We start from the raw sequence: 24,127 nt of genomic DNA, 5'->3' as shown, positions 1-24,127 counted from the left end.
TGTGTTTACAAAAATGCATATATCTGAGGAATGTGTGCATGAAAACGATGCTATTAGTGAAGATGACACAAGAAAAATGCATTGCTGTGGGAAACTGCTTGCAAAAATGTGTACATTAGTTAAAAAGTGCATATAAAATGTGTTTATTAGGAGAAATTTGCACTGAAATTCTGATTAATTTCCATCAGGATTCCCCCCCCCCATAAAAAATATTGCAAATTGCTGCAAGATGTGTGAACTGAACCTTACAGGTCCTTTCATTCCTAGTCAGGATCTGGATGTGAACGTTTTGCGGTTATGCCACATAATGTTGACAACAGTACTCGAATTATAAGGGGTCGTGGGGGCTCAGCCTTGTTACCTTTTATGATAAATCCCATAGTTCTTATTTTCAGAAGGCTATTGGGGACATAGTCTGGCTAAAGTTAGGGGATTCAGTAGATGGGATATGTATATTTCATAACAGAGTTACCTTTCTCTCATCCTATGTCTTCACCCATAATTGGAGTACTGGGTTTTACACTGTTCAAGCTAAGCAGATTTCAGCCTGGCTGGATAGGATGCCCCATGAAAACTGCTCTGCGCTTCCCAAAGGCAACGTGGAAAGAAATGAAAATGGCCTGACAATTTCATCATTCTTTATCTTTACTTAGAGCAAATCCAGCCTGCAGAATGTTTCAAAACTCATCTTGACTTTAACAGAAACACAAGGGCAGAGCATGTACAGCATACGACACACTTCAGTTTGACAAGAACTCCATTTGACACACTTCCGAACCATTCTAAAAAACAAAACTGCAAAAAGTCCACAACGGGTACATGAATACTGGTCAAAAGCGCAACAAAAACAGTTATTTAAAAAAAACAAACCAGACAAAAAGAATACATTTTCATAGTTAGCAGTAAAAACAGACAGCAACCTCCACTCTCACTTAAAAGGCACCATGTTATATTGTGATACATCTTCCTGAGTAGGCATTTGCAAAGAACTGCCATGCAAAACATTAAGCAGGCCAAGAGATGGCATCTTTTCTTCATTGGTTGTAGTAGTATTCTTGGCCATAGACATCGTACCCATGGCCTTTGTAGTAGCTATACTCGTCCTCATAGGCTCTGAAAGTATCCCCTCGGGGCTGCCCATTCTCACTCGCGTAGTATTCTGTTTGAACCTCATAGCCATTCTCATAACCGGTGGTGGTGGTATCGTACGGCCACGGCTCTTCAGAGGGCGTGTCATAGTGCCACTGGTCCTCTGTGGTGGTTTCGTATTGGTCCTGATACTCCGTGGTGGGGAGGACTGTGGGGAGCAGGGTGGTGGGAATGGCAGTGGTCGCTTCGTTTTCTTCCCCTTCTTCCTCTTCCTCTTCTCCATTGCCACCGTTTCCGTTCTCTTCCGCGGTGCTGTTGGTGCTTGTGCCGTTGACGCCGCTTCCGTTCTCGTCCACCGTCTCTGCTTCTTCCTCCTCTTCGTTTTCTTCTTCTTCGTCACTGTCTTCCTCTCCCTTCCCTCCTTTTTCGGGAGCTTTGTCCTTTTCACCCTTTTTAGCTGCTCCTCCATTTCCAGGTTTCTCCAGGGGCTCTTCCTTTATGGGGCCCTGCATGGACACAAAAATATTGGGGGAGGCAGGAAGGGGGAGAAAACCCAGAGTTAGAAAGGAGGTAGGGTGATCCAAGGCAATCAATCCAAAATATGAAAACTAGGAACATAGTATAACAACTTTTCCCACTCATCAACATACCATGTCCGCATGTGATCCCAAATAGCAGTGAATAGCAGTTGTCTAACCCTCTACATGATACAACTTTGACCGTGTATCTATTAGCAGCAGCGTTCGAAATTCACCAGGCGCATTTTGCACCTGGCTATTGGCCACTTAAGGGACGCGGGTGGCGTTGTGGGTTAAACCACAGAGCCTAGGGCTTGCTGATCAGAAGGTCGGTGGTTCGAATCCCCGCAACGGGGTGAGCTCCCGTTGCTCGGTCCCCACTCCTGCCAACCTAGCAGTTCGAAAGCACGTCAAAGTGCAAGTAGATAAATAGGTACCGCTCTGGCGGGAAGGTAAACGGCATTTTCGTGCGCTGCTCTGGTTCGCCAGAAGTGGCTTAGTCATGCTGGCCACATGACCTGGAAGCTGTACTCCGGCTCCCTCGGCCAGTAAAGCAAGATGAGCGCTGCAACCCCAGAGTCGGTCACGACTGGACCTAATGGTCAGGGGTCCCTTTACCTTTTACTATTGGCCACTTGCAACCAAGTGAAGATGCCTGGGTGCCAGGATGGTGCCTGACGTCTCCTCCATATGGAGGTGCATGCCTGGGGAATTCTTGCATCTTGACTGCTTTCACACATTAGCAACACACCCTGTAGAATTCTATCTGCTATATTCCATCTGTATTGTACAATAGGAATGAATTACAGGAACCAAAAAGTCATACTGAAAAATACGACTTTCGAACTATCTGCCCCTAAAATGGTAGCTAGGCATTCCGTTTTGGTGACCGTAACCCTGGTTTAAGGAGCCATTTGGAGCCTAGCATATATATCTGAGTTTCTAACTCTGATTAGTGCAGGCATAGGTAAACCCGGCCCTCCAGATGTTTTGAGACTACAATTTCCATCATCCCTGACCACTGGTCCTGTTAGCTAGGGATGATGGGAGTTGTAGTCCCAAAACATCTGGAGGGCCGAGTTTGCCTATGCCTGGATTAGCGGCTTAAAATGCAGCGAGGTTGTTTTTGCACCACTGTGTTTCATGTTGCATTTGCCCCATTGCTGTACATACTAGAGAGGGGCTGAGGATGCCTTTACCTGGTGCCCTTTACCTGTTTGGTTTCCCCGTACCTGCAACCCCTCCCAGACATCTATTGATGAAGCTGTCATGTGCACATACACTGTCATCTGTGCATGTGCCACAGCCTTCTCAAATGTACTCTTGGCTTCACTGCCAAGTGAGTGCAACTACCATTTTCATATTGGATGGAAGGTGATTTGGAGGAAAACGCAGAAAGCAGCAGCATTCCTCAAGAAGCTACAGAATAGATATGGACTGTGGCTAATGTCACATGTTCTGGGCAGCCTTCCAGAGGCCAGAAGCTACAGTGGGTGGAGAAATGAATATGAATTTTACTTTTATACAGGAGGTTAGCTTCTACACACGCCTCTCTCTATCCTCCTTGCGAGCAAGCAAGAGCCATTATTAGAGTTCAAGGGACACATTCCAGACAATCAGAATTAAGGTTGCCATATCTTGAAGAGCAAAAAAAGAGGACTCTCATTTTAAATATTTCTACTATATGTAGGCAATAAGAAGCTGTGATATATTGCTGAGGGTGGAAGGAGAAGAGAAGAGGGAAGCAAGTCTTCAGCCAACCGTTACATCTACGTCTCATCCAGAAAGTATAGCCAGAGACATTTTGGGGGCTGCACTTGCCATAGCACTCTATTTATGTTAGCTGTTTTAGGGTGCAAACCCATGTCCACATTCCACCTGCTGAAGGGCCATACGATGTGGTGAAAGTCCGGCTGTGTCCATAGAGGACCAGATTTGCTGCTGCCATGACAGATATGCCTCTGTCTGAGTTGGATGAGGACCATGGCATGGGAGAGGGTAGGAAACTTCAACCCTTTGCCCCCCACAGCAGTCCTGATCTGAATCATCTCCCCTCCACCTCACTATTTGCAATGGGAGGGGAACTTGCCTTAATGCTATTAAGAAGAAAGCACCCCATTATATGGGATGGTTTGAGGCAACAGGCTGGCAGTAGCAACCTGTACAGCTTTTCATTTATTGCAGGGGTATTAAAGGTCCACCAATCTTACCTGCTTAGGAGGTGTGGCTTTGCTAGTGCCCTTTTTATCTGCAGTCACTGCTGCAGTAGGAGCCTCTGTCGCCTCTTCATTCTCCTTTCCACCTTCATTGTTTTCTTCATTTGACTGTCCCTGGAGATGTATCAAAAACCAGGAATATCAGAATTAATTTCAACTTCAGTAGATGCAGTAAACACTGCCCTTCTGCGTTTATAGAATGGGCAACTCCCCTTCTCCTTCCATTTCTTATGTTTGCAATAACCATATATCTGTTTAGCTTCCCTGTTTAGGGAAGCTTTTAATGTTTAATAGGTTATTGTATTTTAGTGTTTTGTTGGAAGCCGCCCAGAGTGGCTGGGGAAACCCAGCCAGATGGTCAGGGTATAAATAAATTATTATTATTATTATTATTATTATTATTATTATTACATCAGATTATGACTGGTGCATAGAGAAGACATTAAACAGCTCTTTATGCACTATATGAAGAAGACCTTTGTGATGCTCAAAAGCCTTCATTGTCATCAGACAGTGACATAAATTATAGCACCTGTCTACCTCCCACTTTGAAATCGTCCCAGCTCAACAGAGTCCATGGTGTGTGTAAGAGAGATTGAGACAGAGGACTCAGCTATACAGCTGCAAATAAAACGTTTTGAATGTGTTTTAAAGTGTAACACAAGATGGCGGTTGTGAGCTATAACGAATTCAAAGCATTTTTCTTTTTTCTTTTTCTTTTTTTAAATAATATTTATTAAAGATTTTCAAATATAACAGAAAAAGAAAAACATCCAAATTTAAAACCTTATTTTCATTGGCATCTTTCCAGGACTTCCCCTCCCCTCCGCCTCTTGTATTCCAATTCTTTCAAATAGATTCAACAAATTCTTACCCCAAATTTTAAAATTATTATCATTGGCCCAATTTAAAAAAAATATTTTCCCATCCCCTAAAATCGACCTGTTCCCTTCCACGAGTTCCCGTCTTTAATATGCAATACAGATTAAGATAAACAGAAAGATAAAAAAAAAAGAATAAAATGTAATTTAACACCCTTTGGATTCCAAATTTCCCTCCCCCCTTTCCCGGTTGCGTTCCCAATGTCCATCAATGTCTACTGTCATCCTGGAGCTCCCACATCTAAACCACAGTCCTTCACCAGTCCGCTTTGCCGTCTTTTTATTAGTCTTTGCCATCTTTTGGTCATCTTTGGTTTCACATGTCCAATCTTGGAAGGAGTCTATCTTCCAACTTTGTCCAGTTCTTGTTATTCTTATTGTTCTTGTTGTTCTCTCTCCTCCTCTTATTTTTTTTCCCCCTGCTCTCCTGCACAAATGTTCTAATTCCAAAAAGCTTCTAATTCCTCTGCAGAGGCTTTGTTATTCAGGAACAAAACATTACGTCAAGTCCCTTCCATTCTTCAATAGATAAATCTATTGTCTCCTTTAGTGTGTAGACCTCTGCAGACAAAATAGTGTTCCATTTCTGCAGTTTCCCAGGCGATAAAAAGTCCTATTCAAATTCGATGCCAACAATACTTGTAGTGTCCCACAGCTCCTCTAGAGGGATTATAGTAACTCAGTTTCCTTCCCGATCACACCCAACAGTCAAAGTAACTTATTATTCCTTGTTTTAAACAATTTATATCCAATTTGTAACAAATGTGACCAGCAAAGTCCTCGTAACAAAGTTCTCTTTTTGTTCTTCCGCTTTGACAGCTCCTTTGACAGCTGTCAAAACCTCTATTTCTCCTCTCCCGGCGCTCTTTCAGATCGCTCCCGGGGTTTCCGGGGGGGGGGGGTTGCATTTTAATTCACATTCCACTTTTCTCCTCCAGCCCAGTCTTATAATTTTCCATTGCGAAGTTAATAACTTTATCAAAAAAAGGTTACACTCGATCTTAGTTGTCAAATCCTTTGCTTTAGCTCCTCTACAACAGGGGGGAGGCTGACTTCCTTTTTGCACCTCCCCCTCCTCCGAATTTAAATAGAATTTCCCCCCTTTTTTAATCCAAGTTCCAATTACTCACGGGTTATTCTTTTAAAGACCAAATTTTCAATGGAAGAAGTCAGCGCTCTCCGTCGAATGGCATGCGGCTTCGCTCGGCAGGGGAAGCGGAGGACTCACAGCACCACCACCCCCCTGTCACCCGCTCCGCAGCCTTTAAAAAGGCTCCTTTGCGGGTCGGGGGGGCGCAAACGGTGCCCGCCGAGTCACCATGCCCATGGGTTTCAGCGCCCATGGTTTTTGAGGGTCCCCGCGTCACCGGCGCGGTAGAACCCAGCCCCTGCCGAGCAGGCTTCCTCCGGAGCTCGGAGGGAGTCCGCCATTCGGCGATGGCGCCAACCCGGAAGTCCCAAAGCATTTTTCAAAATGATTTTATTTTTTTTAAAAAAAAAGCATTTTCACAACGTTTCTAACATGTGTGCAGATTCCACCAGACAGACAACGAGACGGCTGATAGATAGATCCACATGCCAGATCAAATGAAATGGAAACACTGCTTACCATATTTTATAAAAAAAAAACAAGAGACGAAGCTTGAAAAAAATGTTTCCTGGCTAATATTGGAATGATGATCCAAATGCACACATGTTGCATTGTGGAATCACAACTAGCATCTGGTATTTATTCTAGAGCAGGGGACAGCAAACTTTTTCAGGAGGGGGCCAGTCCACTGTCCCTCAGAACTTGTGGAGGGGGACTGTATTTTTTTTGGGGGGGGGGGAATGAACAAATTCCTATGCCCCACAAATAACCCAGAGATGCATTTTAAATGAAAGCGCACATTCTACCCATGTAAAAACACACTGATTCCCAGACCATTCGCGGGCCGCATTTAGAAGGCGATTGGGCCGGATGCACACACATTTTAAGATTTAAATTAGTTTGACTGAGAGATGGGGGATTAGGGCACTTTCTGCTACAGCTGTCATCAAGGCAACTACCTGATATTTGAAGGGCAAACTGGGAAAGTGAACCTCAGGTCCTGGATCAAACATTTGCACTGGCACCAGTTCCTCCAATGCTGGCACAACCTCACCGCAAACTGGCATAACGTCATGTTTTGCAGCATTGCTCTGGCATTGCTGTTGGTCAGAGCAAGCTAAGTACTTCTGTGCCGGGGCAGCAGTTCTTAGGATCAGGCGGTTAAAACACTTAAAATAAGATGTCGTGCAGTGCCAGTAAAAACCTACGTTATTTTCTTCTCTGTTGCGAGAACTTGCAAAATTTCATGGTGTGGCTGGCTATTTGGATAGCAATCTGAGAGCATCACAACCTCTATAAAAAGCAATTATAGTGTTCTTGTTTGTTTAAATGTTCCTGAGGTTCTGCTTTTGTCGAGGCTGGACATAGCCAGTAGCAAAACCATTGAGATGGATCCGAGAAATACAGTGGTGCTTTCTGAATGTTCGCAAGTGACAATTCTGCTTTTCTGCATACTGAGGCTTGTGAATAGAAGCCTCCAGCTGTCTGTCATGGCAGCTTGGAATCCCAAGAGCCCTCTCTCAACTGCAGTATTGCATTTCTACCACTTACATCCTTGTCAGCACCTGACAGAAGAGTGGAAGAACAAGGAAGTGCTGCCAGGATAGGTAAATAGGTGAGCAACAGCTCTGAAGGAAGGGATGTAATGAAGCACCCCACATCCCTGTAGCAGCTGTCAGCTACTACAGTCAACTAGAGGCTTCTATGTGATATTTTTCCATTGTTCCTTTGAACATACTTTCAAATGACTTAAAGTTTCTTAAGATTGCAATAAAAAAAATTGGGAAATATAATGCTTTCATTTAGTGAATTTCCATCCACCCCTGAAGGGCTGCTTGTAATGTAAGTCTTACCAGGATTGGTAAGATTTTGCAACCTAATTCAAAAGATCTAGAGGACCCTCACTGTCCCTTCCAACTCTACAATTCTATGATTCTATGACTGTGCTAACTACCTACTATTTCCCACTTGGAGCCCCACATGTCTTCAATTCCCCCTCCCCACTTTGTTCCTTTTAAAACCCCCAATTTACACCCCCACCTCTTTGAATATATATATATGTAATCCACATACATTCAGTAAATTGTGTTTTAGAGTACTTTTCTCCATACTGTTCTAGCTACTAATTGCTTCCCAACAAAATAGATTATGGACAGAGGGTACAGTGCAAACATTGGCCCTGATGTTCGGACCTCCTGCTCCCGCCCCCCCAAAAAGCATTGACACAGGATAATTGCCTCTCATGTGTGCAAATTACAGCCTAGCAGAGCTGGTAATAAATAGATCTTTACCTCTAAAGTCCTATTCTGTTGCAATTAGGGTTTGCCAACTGTGAGGGTTATTTGTTTGTTTGCTTCTTTGGAAAGACAGTCCCCACCTTTCCATTTTAAAGTCTATACTCAAGGCAGTTTACAGCAAGTATTAAACACACACACACTATATATATATATATATATATATATATATATATATATATATATATATAGTTTTAGTGTTTTGACCATCTTCTTCAAGAGAAGAATCAGAATCTCCATCCCATCCTGTTTTTGCATGAATCTGCCATTTTAAAAAAATCTGTGTGCAAATTTGTATTTAAATATATATTTCTGAATGTATTTTCTCACAAGAGATGCATTTATCAGTATCCTTTATCTCACTGTAAAAGGTAAAGGTAAAGGTACCCCTGCCCGTACGGGCCAGTCTTGACAGACTCTGGGGTTGTGCGCCCATCTCACTTAAGAGGCCAGGGGCCAGCGCTGTCCGGAGACACTTCCGGGTCACGTGGCCAGCGTGACATCGCTGCTCTGGCGAGCCAGAGCCGCACACGGAAACGCCGTTTACCTTCCCACTGGTAAGCGGTCCCTATTTATCTACTTGCACCCAGAGGTGCTTTCGAACTGCTAGGTTGGCAGGCGCTGGGACCGAGCAGCGGGAGCGCACCCCGCCGCAGGGATTCGAACCGCCGACCTTTCGATCGGCAAGTCCTAGGCGCTGAGGCTTTAACCCACAGAGCCACCTGCGTCCCTGTATCTCACTGTACACATTTATAAACATATTTTTATCCAAAAATACATATTCCTAAAGGTACTTTCGTACATTTTATGGTGTTCACACAATATATTCAATAAGTGTACAGTCTGTACCTGTGTACACAGATAGTTGAGCTGCATGCTGTGGAGTCATTCACATGTAAATTTCACTGGGTGTACAGTTTGTGTGCCTGTGTACACAACAGCTGACCTGTCCAAATCAACAAGTGTACACTCTTTCACACAAACCCTTGTACGTGTGTAGAGACTGCTTGTGACTTAGCACCACCAACAGCCAAGAGAGACAACTCCTTTCCTCAGAAAACTTGGGAACTGTAGTTAAAGGTGCTGGGAATTGTAGCTTTCTGGTGGGGGAAACTACAATTCCCAGAATTCTTTGGGGGAAGCCAAGTGCTTTAAGAGAGAAAGGGGGGGTTGCCTTATTAAAGACAGGAGGTTAACTTTTTATTAGGGACCTGTCCAACTCTCCTTCTATGACCAGAAGCTCCTTCCATTCACACAGCAAGAAGTTAGGATGCAAAACAAGGTGTTTGTCTCCCTAAAATAATTGTTTCTTATAACTCTTGCCACCAGGTTGCTTCACCTGGAAGCCCAATCTGGCACTTCTTCTGATCCACCAGGTACCATCCTTTGCCCTCAGTCACCAGGCACTGCTCTGCTCTGCCCCTATCCTACCAGGCTCCACTTTGTGATCCATCGAGTCTCATCCTCTAGTTTCCAGATTCTGCCCCTAAATCTCAGGGCCTGCGCCTCAGGAGAGCTGGCTAATTGTCATGGTGACAAGGAGAACCCTACTCAGAAGTAAATCCCCATTGCTGAAGTCACAGAGAACCTGTTGGGGGAAAGCCAACAAGGCTTTCTCTAGTAACCAGAGAAATAATAAAAGGTTGGGCGAGATGGTGAGGTCTACATTTAACTTAGACCCACCCCAATAACTGTTCATAAAAACAACACCCTAACAGAATGGGCCTAGAAGGCTCAAGGCTTGAGACAAATGTGTGTAAAGTTCTGATTCTCATGCAGGAACTTCATTTACATGGGAGAAAACATCTGCCCCCAAAGTACAATAGAACATAGTGGCACTCTTGTAGCTTTTGACATCCAACACAGGCCAAAAAAAAATCATTTTTTATAAATACTCTTGTGTCTAAGCACATATTGACCCAAGAGACCATAACGGTACTGAAATGAAGAAGCTATTCCAGGCTGTTCAGGTAAAATATGTGTTCCCCAAATAACATGTATACCAAGATACATATTTACCTAGGAGATTATATCGGCTCTCGGGGAGCTAACACGGTCCTGAGGTAAATACAAACATGGAGAAGATGCATAACAGCCAACACTGCAAATACGCCAGGGCCCAGACCTGTCCTTGTGGACACATTGTCCCTTTTTGTGTCGATGGGCTTGCTTTCTGTTTAACTGAGGTGGGTCTTGTTGTGGATGGCTCTTTGGGGACAATCCAAAGGAAATAAGACTAAAGTCCACTGGCTTAAGGAGACCTAAGTCCTACGGAGAGCAGTGGGGCTGAGCAGTAGTGGGAAAGCCCTTCCTGGAATCTGCCAGGTTGTGGATTGAGTAGACTTTGTACAGTTGAGGGAGCAGGCGGAGAAGCAGGGGAAAGGCTAGGCTGAACTTCCTCCTTAATATACCTATTTTCTTAATGTAGGAAGTGATATCTGGTTTTCAACATCATAATATATCACCAACTAAACATCTAATATACCAATACAGTCGTACTTTGGAAGTCAAATTGAATCTGTTCCGGAAGTCTATTCGACTTCCAAAATGTTTGGAAACCAAGGCACGGCTTCTGATTGGCTGCACAACCTTCCTGCAGTCAACCGGAAGCCAGGGAAACATTGTCAGACGTTCGAGTTCCAAAGAACATTCGCAAACTGGAGCACTCACTTCCTGGTTTGCAGCGTTCGGGAGCCAAAATGCTCAAGTTGCAAAGCGTTCGTCAACCAAGGTATGACTATATATCACAGTGTCTGAAATAAGGATAGAGCTATTGGCTGGCTTCATGGTTTTCTCCACATTGTGATTTTTGCATAACACCACCCACATACCCACTCACCCCCCCCACCATGATTCATGATATATTGCCAGGTCAAAAATTATGAAACCAATGTCACGATATGGACTTCAAACCTGCTTTGAACGATATATCGTCCAGTCCTCACACACATCATGATTTGCAATATATTGCCAGGTTAAAAATTATGAAACTGATATCACAAAATGCACTCCCAATTGGTTTTGGATGATATCTCGATCGTATATATACCACAAGGTGTTTCTTTAAATCATAATTCTTTAGTTATGTGATTATCCTTATAAAAGAATACCTGAGAGTGAATTAAAGCTGACCTGCCCAAGTACTGAAGAACAAAATATTATTGAATGGTTCACCTGAGGACCATAACAGCTGCATTGGTATAAATGGACAAAAGTCACATCTGTCTCTAAACCTTTGGCTCTCACAATCTCTCACTCACTGTGTCTTTAAGGGTTACTTCTCATTTAGATGACTTGAGACTTGAAAAATATTGCGAGGAACCAGAATGGAAACTTGTGGGCAGTTAGTAATCGTCACCACGGACACTCGCAGAGTACAGTCTATAAAAACAATCCTGGCTGTTTTCTTATGCTCCTTGGTTTGTTGTGACCAATGCCAAACATGTCTCTTACCCCTTCTTCTTCTTCCTCCTCCTCCTCCTCTTCTGAACTATCACCACCATAGCCTTCTTCGGATGAGTCACTGTTAAACTAAAAAGAGATACAATTGTGAGGCATTTCCCGTATTTCTATCACAAAACAGAATGCTGAATTATACACATGTAAACGGTCAGCTTCAGTTCTCAGAAAAACACCCGCCCCCCAAACAGCAACAATCCCATCTGCACTATACATTTAAAGCAGTATCACCCCACTTTAAATAGTCACGTCTTCACCCAAAGAATCTTGCGAACTGTAATTTGTTAAGGGTGATGAGAGTTGTTGGGAGACACACACGCACCCCATTCCCCTCACAAAACTACTATTCTCAGATTTCCTTGGGGAAAGGGATTGATTGTTAAACCAATCTGGGAATTACATATATAGTGCAGAAGGAGCTTGGTAGTTCACATGCTTGTTATGCATATATACATGAGGCTCCACATTCAAAGTTTAAAACCAGAAGGTCTCTGGTTTGTTCTGTGTCCTACTGATACTGTGAAAGTTATTTTTTAAAAAATTAGATTTACAGTGGTACCTCGGATTACAAACAGCTCGGGTTACAAACACTTTGGGTTACAGACTCCGCTAACCCAGAAGTAGTACCTCGGGTTAAGAACTTTGCTTCAGGATGAGAACAGAAATTGTGCACCAGTTTCAGGTTAAGAACGGACCTCTGGAACGAATTAAGTTTGTAACCAGAGGTACCACTGTATAGACAGCCCTTCATCATAAGATCTCAGGGCGGTTCACAGAATAAAACACAGGATAAAAACAAGTAATTATTAAAAACAAAACAGTAAAACAATAACCCATAGACACATTTAAAAGGTTGTAGAATATTAATCAGCCAAAGGGGGACATTTTTGACTGACGCCTATCTATCTTTCTATCTATCTATCTGTCTATCTATCTATCTATCTATCTATCTATCATCTATCTATCTATCTATCTATCTATCATCTATCTATCATCTACCTACCTACCTACCTACCTATCTAAAATTATGCGTCTAAACTTAAACAAAGAAGCAAGGATTATGAAAAATGGATGCTGCTCAGCATCTGACCTTCAGCCAAAGAGCTCAGAGGAGCTTATCATAGAATCATACATCTGATGCCCAGAGAGACTTCCATGCAGGCTTTTTATATGGCGACAAGCCCACTGAACTTCAACCACAGAGCTGCATATTATGCCTTCAGACCCCCTTTTAGTGCCATGGGCTGGATCACACTTCTCAGCTCACATAACAATCTGCACCTTGGCAATGCTCTCAAGGGGTGTGTGTGTCAGTTTCTTCCTGTCACCCATATAAAAATCAGGAATGTTGCAGAAGCATCCTGCATTTTAGGTTAGGAAATGTTATCCCATTACAAGCGTTAGGGGTCTGAACAGTGTACCTAGACATCCAAGTAGTCTACAGATGTTTGGGTTGTATGTCTATATTGGCCTTAACCTAAAAGCCACGCCTGTTTTTTATGAGGAGGCAAACAAGAAAGATATGAACAGGATTCATCTTCTACACAGCGAAGCACAAAAATATCTCTGTACTCAAGAGACATGCCAAACCACTATTCTGCCGGCACAACATTCCCAGAAGCAGGACCATTTTTAGGCTTCTTACATGAGCTATCCTTGAAAACATGTAATTAGCGTCCCCCTGCCCCAGCTGGAATCTCTCTCTTACATGCAAGAGTAGGGGTGGAAGGACAATGTCAATTCTGTTTGCGTTTCAAAGGGAACCTGAACTTACTTAGACAATATGAGACCTGAAACACAGCCATCCTTTGACATTCACAGTACAGTGGTGCCTCGCAAGACGAAATTAATTCATTCTGCGAGTTTTTCCGTCTTGTGATTTTTTCGTCTTGCGAAGCACGGACTTTGGAAAAGCTTCAAAAATCACCAAAGTCTCCAAAAACCTCAAAAAAGGCTACCACACCGCGTGCAATGAGTTGCTCCTCGAAGTGAATGCACGGTTTTAAGAAAAAGGAAACAAACTTGCAAGACAAAGGAAACAAACTTGCAAGACGTTTTCGTCTTGCAAAGCAAGCCCATAGGGAAATCCGTCTTGCGAAGCAACTCAAAAAACGAAAAACTCTTTCGTTTTGCGAGTTTTTTGTCTTACGAGGCATTCGTCTTGCGAGGTACCACTGTAATCCAAATTTTGCAATGCACATCTCCAACAAAGTAATGTCTACAAAAATGCATATTACTTAGGTGAAAGCATGCATAAATTAAATCCAGTTGTGAAAATAACATGCAAAAATGCTTTACCTTACGAGAAATGGCTTGCAAAAAAATGTGTACATTGGTCAAAACTACATACAAAAATCTGTTTATTAGGAAAATTCTTAAGGAAATTTCCTGAGGATTTTTTCCACACACAACTCCCCCCCCAAAAAAAAAAAGCTAAAGAAATGTGGAGAACTGAATAAGATTGGGGGGAAATGAGATACTGAAGAGAACCAAGATTGTCAGATCCTTCCATCCCTATTCAAGAGACAATGACTCCTCCATATGAAACTGCCATGTGAATAGCTGCAGGCAAAGGTTTTGTTTCCTTTTCTTATCTTTACAGTGGAAGTTGTTATTATAAGAAATATTGTGACTTGTATTCAGAGGAGTGAGGCAAATTATCTCATGCACTGCCTCCCTGGGCCATCAGCACTGATCTCACGGGGACCAGCTTAAAATTTCGAAATTCTAAACACACACACACACACACTCACACCTTTTTTGTGGTGTATGTGGCAAGGACCTGAAATTACAAAAGGGATTTCACATAGGGGTTGTGGGTTTCGTGGTTCTGTGACTTGTATGTCATTTCTGAGGGCTACACAAAGATGGAGATGGTCTATTAGGGTGAATGGCAGACCATATTTTCCAGGGATAGTCCTGGTTTCTGATTTGGTCCTGGAATGTCTTGCTTTTCCTTAGGACATCCTTATTTTCATCAGAAAAATGTTGGAGGGTATAGAGTTATTGTCAGAGCTGCCTCCAGGTCCCAGCTCACAGAGGACCAACGCTAGGCTGTAGTTATGTACAAAAGTCTTTATTGAGGTTCAGTTTCCATTTTAAAGCCGCAGCGCGCAGCTCTACGTCTCGACCTTAGACCGGCGAAGTCCCGTCTGAGTCTCCGCCCCCTCCACACCAGTTTAAGACTCTCGCTTTGCTCCACCTCTTCCTAAGTTCCTTTCTCCTCTGGGCCCTCCTGCCCGCTAGGGTTTCATCCTTCCTGGACTCCTCTGACGCTGACCCTGATGATTCTTCCCCCTCCTTCCGGCGGGCTTTAGGACCTGGTTCCCTATCCGGGCTACCTTCTGTGCCACTCGCCTGTACATTTGAACTTGGCACGCGCGCCCAGCCTGCAACTTTCCTCTTGACCATTCCCTCGCTCTCCGATGGAGGCGTGGCCAACCCTGACTCATCTTCTCTCGCTGGTGGTGCATATGTGGGCTCTGACACCTGGGACTCCTCCCCCCCACTACGCTCTGGTGGGGAAGCTGGTCCTGATTTCCAACTGCTGCTCTGGGAGTCCCCGCTGGCCCCTTGCTTCTGGGGTGTCCCCCTTGGGTCGCCCCTTGCCCTGCCCATCGGCGCCCCCTTCTGTGAATCTTCCGATTCGCTGGAGAGGCTCATGGAATCTATCGGGCTGCTGTCATCTTCTCCTACGCTGCCCTCGGATTGCTCCCCCTCGCTCTCCATCTCCTCTCCTCCCTGCGCTCCCGCTGAGTCCCTGACAGTTATGCAGTGCTTTTTTTCCTGGGGGTACGCATACCGCTAAACATTTTGTGAATTATTGTACTTTTGTCCATTTACTGTATTTATTTCCCCTGATTTGAACTATAAAAATGGTGATTTTCTTGAGTCAAAACGAGAGTACAGTCATACCTCTGGTTGCGAACATGATCTGTGCAGGAGGCACATTCGCAACCCGCAGCATTCACAGCCTGAAGCGCCGCATCTGCGCACGTGCATGACGTGATTTGGCGCTTCTGCGCATGCGTGTGATGTCATTTTGTGTTTCTGTGTGAGCGCCAAAACCTGGAAGTAACCCATTCCGGTTCTTCCGGGTTCGGTGCAGTCCGCAACCCGAAAACACACAACCCGCAGCGTTCGTAACTCGAGGTATGACTGTACCGCTAAACATTTTTTTAGAAAAAAAAGCACTGGAGTTATGTGACCCCCCGAACCAAGAAGATAAGCAATTATACAAGCTTTAGAAGACATCTGAAGTTAGCCCTGTATAGGGAAGATTTTAACGTTTGATGTTTTATTATGTTTTCATATGTGTTGGAAGCAGCCCAGAATCGTTGGGGCAATCCAATCAGATGGGTGGGGTGTATATATAATAAAATTATTATTATTATTATTATTATTATTATTATTATTACAAATGTTGAATGGTATGGAATGGTGCACTGTTCAAGCAACCTCATTCTGCCCTTAGCCAACTCCTACTTGTCTGCCTGCTTACCTACATCCAATCCAGAAGGTGGCAGTAGCTGTGACTTCCTCCTCCTTAATTTCAGGATTGCCATTATAGAACTCAGAAGGGAGGAGAACGACAGCAAAACAATAATTTCTTGTCTGTGCCTCTTATTGGCTCTGAAATCTCCTACCGTTGGCCTCCTGGCATTCCGCCACACCAATCCCAATTGACACCAGTCGCTACTACACAGAGGCAAAACACTAGAGCCATCATATAATAATTAATTAGGCTCAAAAGGGCCTCTAACTCAGCACCTGTATTTGCCTTTCTTTTGTGTCTCAGTAATGGTTCTTATATTTTGAAAAGGAATTGCATTTACCTGATATCTCTTTACAGGTGGGTAGAGGTAGGGGTACCTATAAAGAAAATACCTATATCTGTTCTTGAATACCTGTCAGAAAAAAAGATAGAAGAATTTCAGCTGTCGAATTTAAGGAAAGCATCAACACAATTCATTTTGAACCGAGAATTTGATTTAGTTGACAACATACTGCATTTTCTTCAGAATCCTCTGCTTTGAATCTTCTTCTGAAGTTTTTTACCTACAATAAAAGAAGAGATTATTTAAGTCAGTGGTGATTTTCCTTTTTTTCCTGTTTGCTTAGCTGGGTTTGGGAGTTTCCTAGGTGAAACACATATCCACAATAGAAAGGAAAGTGTTCTTTATTCCTTCCCCACTTTCAGGCTTCTGATCTAGGGTTGTGTTGTAGTAATTGTATTTTGTCCATACGTTGCACTAAAGTGCTGTTTGCTTCTACATTAGCTTCACCCCACCACCACCACCACCACATACACACCAAACAACAACGCTAGAGTGACACCTAGTGATGTATGCAGGATTGGCCTTCATAGATCAAAGCTATTTCTGCTGAGCAAAGAACCAAAACTGTTATCCTTCCTTCCTTCCTTCCTTCCTTCCTTCCTTCCTTCCTTCCTCCCTTCCTCCCTTCCTCCCTCCCTACCTATCTATCTATCTATCTATCTATCTATCATCTATCTATCTATCTATCTATCTATCTATCTATCTATCTGTAGTGTGATGGACCTCTCTTTATTTCTGTAGGATGGAGTTGGATGGGATATAGAAAAGAGCAGCAGTGTGATAAGAGAAAGAAATATATCATTCTAAACTGTACAATGTACTATGTGCAGGCATATAAGAAGCCAGAGATTTCCGCCCCATCCTGTGCTGTTGTGGTTGTTGTTGTTGTTGCCACCAGCGTTGCTTCCATTTTGCTGCAGTTCAGCTTCTTCTACAACCTACATTATTCACCTTGCTATTTGCTGCGGCCAAAAGCAATCAAATCAATTATGTAATTAATTTCAATGCAGTTCACTGGAAGGGAAACATCAGAAACATTTGCAGACTGAAAAAGACAGGGCGAATTTCACTTATATTCTGTTTCATGATTTCTGTTCCTAACCTCAGATGAACATGTGAATTGCAGCCATTTCTGGTGACATTTCCATTTCTGATGGAATTATCTTGCATTCCTAAAGGAGGCGATATTTTCACTTCTGTGAGTTAGCTGCAAATAATCAAAGCTCTAGGTGGGATACAAATTCACCCACCCACCCAAGGGCCACATTCCCTTGGGGGTTATTTGTCATGGGGGTGCAAACAGCAGCTCCCATCCATCTATTCAAATTGACACACAAGTGCATCCTATTCATCCATCACCCATTTATTCTCTCTGAGAGAGAGAGAGAGAGAGAGAGAGAGAGAGAGTTATGTACTGAGTTGAATAGGATCCAAAATGCAGCAGTCTGATTGGTCCTAGAACAATAGGATTCAGAATGCAGCAGTCTGATTGGTCCAAGAACAATAGGATTCAGAATGCAGCAGTCTGATTGGTCCTAGAACAATAAGATCCAGAATGCAGCAGTCTGATTGGTCCGCAGGAGCCACCCAATCCAACTCCAGGTGAAAGTGAATCCACAACCTGATTGGCCTACAGGAGAATCCCAGAATTAGCCAATCACATGGGGCCCATTGTGTAAATAATGTATATAAAGCAAAACAAAATAAAAAAATTCCTTCCAGTAGCACCTTAAAGACCAACTAAGTTAAGGTGCTACTGGAAGGAATTTTTTTATTTTGTTTTGACTATTGCAGACCAACACGGCTACCTATCTCTAACTGTATATAAAGCAGACATTTTGGGGGAACTTCCATTCCTCACTACTATGAGCTGGATAAAGAGCATGAAATCCACTCTTGACTCCGAGAATATTTCAGAAGTCAAGGAGAAGCGATGGAGCTGGATCAGGATTGGAAGGATCCTTGTACACATCTTCCTTGGATGCTAAGCGGCAGCTGTTTGATTTTGTCTCATGAATGATATTGGTATGTCTTTCTCCTCAACCATGACTTCTGTGGTTGTGGCTGTGGCTAGGCAACTCGGACATCAATCCATGACCAGTCCCCACTGGGGACCTCCTGCCAACGTATCCACACACACACCCATTCTGTTTGCATATGGCTGTGTGACCTGAGCAAGAGACAGGCATATTGCCAATATACACAGTGTTCTTGTAGCATTTCAACGGTCCACCAGCAGGCGGGGCCAGCTGGCAGGGAATTCAATTGCTAGATGCAAAAACACAGAATGGAAGGGTCAGTACCCTTCAGAAACAGTTGCAATAAGTGTCATTGAAGTAGATGTTCACAATGAATCCCGTGCTACGTAAATAATTGCTGATTTTACTCACCGAGAAGGCGCAAGCTATTCCCAAAATGCAGAGGAAGATTAGGGCTGCCTTCATTTTTTCTGATTTCTGAAAATAAAAAAAGAAAATATACTTCTAGGTTGGGAAACCAGGCATTTATACATGACAGGTGTTATTTTCATGGTCCTATTCACACAATAAATGTGTGTAGAGGAAACACATGGAAGAGGAAACAAGGCTGTGTCCACTGGGCCCACCAATGACTTCCACGTGTTCATCGAGAAATCCTGGTCAGTGTAGACAGAATTGAGCTAAGTGGACCAATGATCTGACTCTGTATAAAGCAATTTCCTAAGTTTCTAACAGAGCCTACGTGCCTGTTTCTTGGCAAACTTACAGAGCCTCTTGACTGAGAGCCAAAGACCAAGAAGGTGAGAGTATTAGACCCATCCTTCAAAAACTCAGATCCAGCCCAGCCCCCACCATCAGATGCCAAGGCGACAGATGCTGAGGGGATAGGGAGCTGAGGTAAGGTGTCAGAAGACAGAGTTGTTGTTGTTGTTGTTGTTAAAAAGGTAAAGGGACCCCTGACCATTAGGTCCAGTCGTGACCGACTCTGGGGTTGCAACTCTCATCTCGCTTTATTGGCCGAGGGAGCCAGCGTACAGCTTCCGGGTCATGTGGCCAGCATGACTAAGCCGCTTCTGGCGAACCAGAGCAGCGCATGGAAACGCTGTTTACCTTCCCACCAGAGCGGTACCTATTTATCTACTTGCACTTTGATGTGCTTTCGAACTGCTAGGTTGGCAGGAGCAGGGGCTGAGCAACGGGAGCTCACCCCGTTACGGGGATTTGAACTGCCAACCTTCTGATTGGCAAGTCCTAGGCTCTGTGGTTTAACCCACAGCACCACCCGCGTCCCTGTTGTTGTTGTTAATTGAATTTATATACCGCCCTATACCCGGAGGTCTCAGAGTGGTTCACCGAAAAGATCACAATATATAAAATCAAAGTAAAAACAATAACCCAATACCCCCCCCCAAAAGCAACATTTTAAAAGGGTACAGGATGTCAATCAGGTCAACCAAAGGCCTGGTTAAAAAGGAACATTTTTGCATTCCACAGAGGGGGAGCCACTGCAGAGAAGGCCCCGTTCTCATGTTGCCACCCTCTGGACCTCTCAAGGAGGAGGCACAAGAAGGAGGGCCTCAGAAGATGTTATGTAGGCCATGCACGCTTTGCCATGAACCCACTAAGCTAGCCTGCTGCCTTCAGATAGATGGAGGGTGCTGTGCTCTGGGCAGCGCTAAGAAGGCTACCAGTTCTGGCTGGTTGTGGTTTATGTCTGTGGAATTGGGGCAGGAACCGTCTTGTCCTCCTTTGCCTCAGGCAGCAATGTTCCTTGGACTGGTACGGCCTACCATGTTGATGGCCTCCCTTCCCGGTGTTGGTGAGTGGTCCCTCCTCTTATATATTTCTGCTTGGACATGGTAGAACCTCCGCAGGTGGAGGAGAGTGCAAGGGCAGTGCCCCACATTGCTCACAGTGCCCCACAGCGATGTGATGTTGCCCTGGGGCACTTTGAGCAGTCCCAGAGGCAGCCACCCTGCTGGAAAAGGAAATTTAGGCCATTGGCCTCAACAATGGTAGACCCTTGGCTGAGGATGCTGCCTGCTTGTGCCAGGTTTGAAACGGGCTGCTGCTATTGCATTGATATATGATCTGTTCCCTTCATCTGGTGCCCCTCCTCCTCTCTCCCTTGGTCATGTTTCAGTGTGACCAACACGCTTCATCACGTTTCAGCATTGCCAATATACCATCATGCGATGAGTATGGCTGTTTTGCACTGTGAAGTTGCTATTTCTTTGCAGCAGAGGAAACTTAAGCAAAACAGAGACATAAAAAATGTTGTACTTGACTTCACATTTGCTGTCAAGATGGAATTTTAAAAAGGGTTTTTTTCTCTGAAATATGGCTGCCAAACATGTCCTATACTCAAAAGCAACTCTTGATCATGTTATAATCACATGTAATAGTATAGGCATCTATTATGTTATCATCATCCTATCATGTAATGTAGACCATCATAGCCTCATGTGATATTATAGGCACCTCTTATTTCACTGTAGCTCCAACTACCCATTATTTTTGAGAATTTGGCAGTGATATTGTGAGGAACAGCTGTCCTGTAACAGCTCCATGGATCTCAGTGGGATAGGAAGTAATACAAAGTTAATTGAATGAGGCTGGTGCTCCTCAAACCTCAAAACACCAACCCTGGACTGATTCCATGGGCCAGCTGTGGGTAAGGTTGAGAGAAGGAGATATCTTTATCTCATTTCAGTCATCCAGCCCTGTTAACAGACTGATATGCCAATCCATTCCTTAACAACTTCACTGTTGATATAAGGCAGTGGGAGTGGCTATTTTTTGACCCAAAGGTCATCCTTGTCCAATTCTTGGAGACCTCATGTCAGTGGTAAAGGTAAAGGTAAAGGGACCCCTGACCATTAGGTCCAGTCATGGCCGACTCTGGGGTTGCGGCACTCATCTCGCTTTATTGGCCGAGGGAGCCGGCGTACAGCTTCTGGGTCATGTGGCCAGCATGACTAAGCCACTTCTGGTGAACCAGAGCAGTGCACAGAAACGCCGTTTACCTTCCCACTGGAGCGGTACCTATTTATCTACTTGCACTTTGACATGCTTTCAAACTGCTAGGTTGGCAGGAGCAGGGACCGAGCAATGGGAGCTTACCCCGTCGAGGGGATTCAAACCGCCAACCTTCTGATCGGCAAGTCCCAGGCTCTGTGGTTTAACCCACAGCGCCATCCGTGTCCCGCATGTCAGTGGTAGACATTGCCAATAATGGGTGTGGCTACCCACACGCTCTCTTGAACACAGCTCCTCCTCTTCCTCAGCTGATCAGGGCGGATTAACGCCTCCTCTTTGCTCAAATAATCAATATGATGACTGAAAGGGGATGTCTGCATCTCCATCAGGGCACTGGCCTCTGCCTATCCCAGTTCTGTGCCCCCCCTTTGCCACTACAGTCAAAACTGGTGGAGTCTTGGGGAGGCAGAAAACTTTCTTGTGGGGCTGGATCAGGCCTTGAATTTGTGAGTTAGCCACCCATGTTAGGTAAGTTCCTTGCCAGTAAGGATTGAAATCAAAGTACAAGGGCTGGATAAATGAGTCTTGAATATTCTGGAATAAATCACAATGGTTACAGCTTTATATGCATTCACTTCATTAACATAGACCAAGGCCCCTCAATAAACGGTCTAAAGTCGTTGATGGCACCCACATTCCTAGTCTGGTTTTCTCAGCATAAAATCTTCACAACTTGGTGCCTTCCACCTGTTGTTGGACTACAACTTCCATCAGCCCCAACCAGAAGGGGATGATAGGAGCTGTAGTCTAAAACATTGGGTGGGGGGGCACCTGGTTAGAGAAGGTTGATATAAAGATTGATCCAGGAAATCCCTTGTCATTTATTTTACTTCCTCCATACAGCAGATGAGTTCTCATAGACAGTGTGTTGCTTATGGCCTCCTAATGAGGTCATGGCTGATGTGATGTCTGAGGAACCCAAGTAGATATAAGCAAGACAGTTACCTGCTAGGCTCAGGCTTGTCTACAGATGGCAAAGAGAATGACAGTGACTTACTCAGTAATGTACGGATTGCTGAGTAAATGAATGGAGAATACTCTGAACATGCACAAAATGCTAAATAAATGCTAAGTATTAGCATAGGCCCGTTACATAGAGCTAGAGAAAACTATTGTGGTTGTTAATAATTTTGGACTTCCTGCCCTCCCTCCACCCACTAGCAATGATGTAAAATAAAGTTCAGCCAAGCATCTTTGAAGCCAAAGAGCTACAAAATACTACTAGCTTGTAAAATGTAAAACATTCCAGGTCTTATTCTGTTTAAGCAATTTCTGGCTAGCAAGAGAATGATTTAAGTAAGAGAAATTTTACTCTTGATAAATTTGCACCTACAAAACAAAACATAGGCTACCTCAAAACTAGAGTCAGAAATCCAGAAATCCGTGGTCTAAAGAGGAGAGAAAATTACAGTTGCCAGTCACTTACCAGCTTGCAGTCCTGAGAGTTTACAGGCTAGTCTCAAAGGAGTGAGGGGACAGAGATTTAACAGTTCGTCTGTTTGTTCTTGGCCATCCTAGTGGGATATAAGCACTATTTTTACCCTTCACCAGCCAATCACTGCTTCCCTTGAATGATGTCATTGAGTGGACTCTTACCAGAAATTCTCCAAACTTCAACATTTTTCTAGTCACAGATTTCGTTTATAAACACACAGTGCCATTTTAGTGCCCAGAGTTTTGGATCATTCTACTTAATTGAAGGTTTGAACCAGAGATGAATAGGTTTGGATGCCGAGCTGCATAATGATGGTCTGGGTTTAAATTAAACTAAATATCGTGAACATTAGTTGGGTGGTTTTTTTAAAAAAAGAACATGGTTTTTTTTTCTTTTTCTTTTGTGGGGGAGAGGCAGAAATTGCAAAGGGATGGAGTGAGAATTTCTCCATTTCCTCCTGTAATGCTCTCTACAAACAGAGTGAAGTCATTTGAATGTGAATTAGAAATAACTCTGACATCAAAAGGGCCACTTCACCTGTGATGTTATTTCTGCACGGAGCTGCTGTAAATAAGCATACATTGCATTAAAATAGACATCTGTACTATTTTCTCAGTTAACAGCAGTTAACTATTTTCAACACTTAACAGCATATTTTATTTAGCGTTTAGATGGCACTTTTAAAAGTGTTCAATGCACTTTGCATATGAGACCATTATGGTGATGCTAGACTACAAGTTCCATCATCCCTGACTATTGCCCATGTTGGCTGGAGCTGATGGGAATTGGTGTCCAACAGGATCTGGAAGACCATAGGCTCCCCACCCTCGATCTCATTGAACATCCTGTTTTCCACACTGTCCAATCAGATGCCTATGGGAAGCCCACAAGAAGAACATAAGGGCAACAATATCCTCCTGAGTTGCTCCCCAGTAAATATTATTCATTGGCAAACTATTTCTGAACCTTGAGGTTGCATAGAGCTTTCACAAATAATAACTATTGATAGACTTCTCCTCTGTGAATTTGTCTAATCCCCCTTTAAGTCCATCTGAACCAGCTGCCATCACCAAATCCTTTGGCAGGGGGACATCCGTAGATTAATTGTGCAGGCTGTGAAGAAGTCCTTCCTTTTGATAAGTACGCCTTCTCCTGAGAAATTTCAGTAGCCTGAAAAGAGTTTCCCCAGCTCCTCCATCAAAATACTTATCCAAAGTTTCTCCAACCTCCAAAATGCATTTCAAATTTCCACATTGCCCAAAATGACACTAGGTTGCGGCATTGCGGAT

General features: G+C 43.7%; 1 protein-coding gene across 1 annotated transcript; it reads right to left on the bottom strand.

Moving 5' to 3' along the window:
- Nucleotides 1-621: 621 nt before the first annotated feature.
- IBSP (integrin binding sialoprotein) lies at nt 622-22,898 on the bottom strand. Its single transcript, XM_079991149.1, has 7 exons — nt 22,830-22,898; nt 18,776-18,841; nt 16,555-16,605; nt 16,383-16,454; nt 11,542-11,619; nt 3,818-3,937; nt 622-1,595 (listed from the first exon to the last, which is right to left on the bottom strand). The coding sequence occupies exons 2-7, from the start codon at nt 18,827-18,829 to the stop codon at nt 1,035-1,037; spliced, it is 936 nt and encodes a 311-aa protein (XP_079847275.1). The 5' UTR covers nt 18,830-18,841; nt 22,830-22,898; the 3' UTR covers nt 622-1,034.
- Between the last annotated feature and the right edge of the window lie 1,229 nt (nt 22,899-24,127).

Source organism: Podarcis cretensis (assembly GCF_951804945.1).
Source record: "Podarcis cretensis genome assembly, chromosome: 9".
NCBI classification, from domain to species: domain Eukaryota; kingdom Metazoa; phylum Chordata; class Lepidosauria; order Squamata; family Lacertidae; genus Podarcis; species Podarcis cretensis.
Note: the sequence above shows the minus strand (reverse complement) of the source record. Positions and strands in the feature narration are given on the sequence as shown.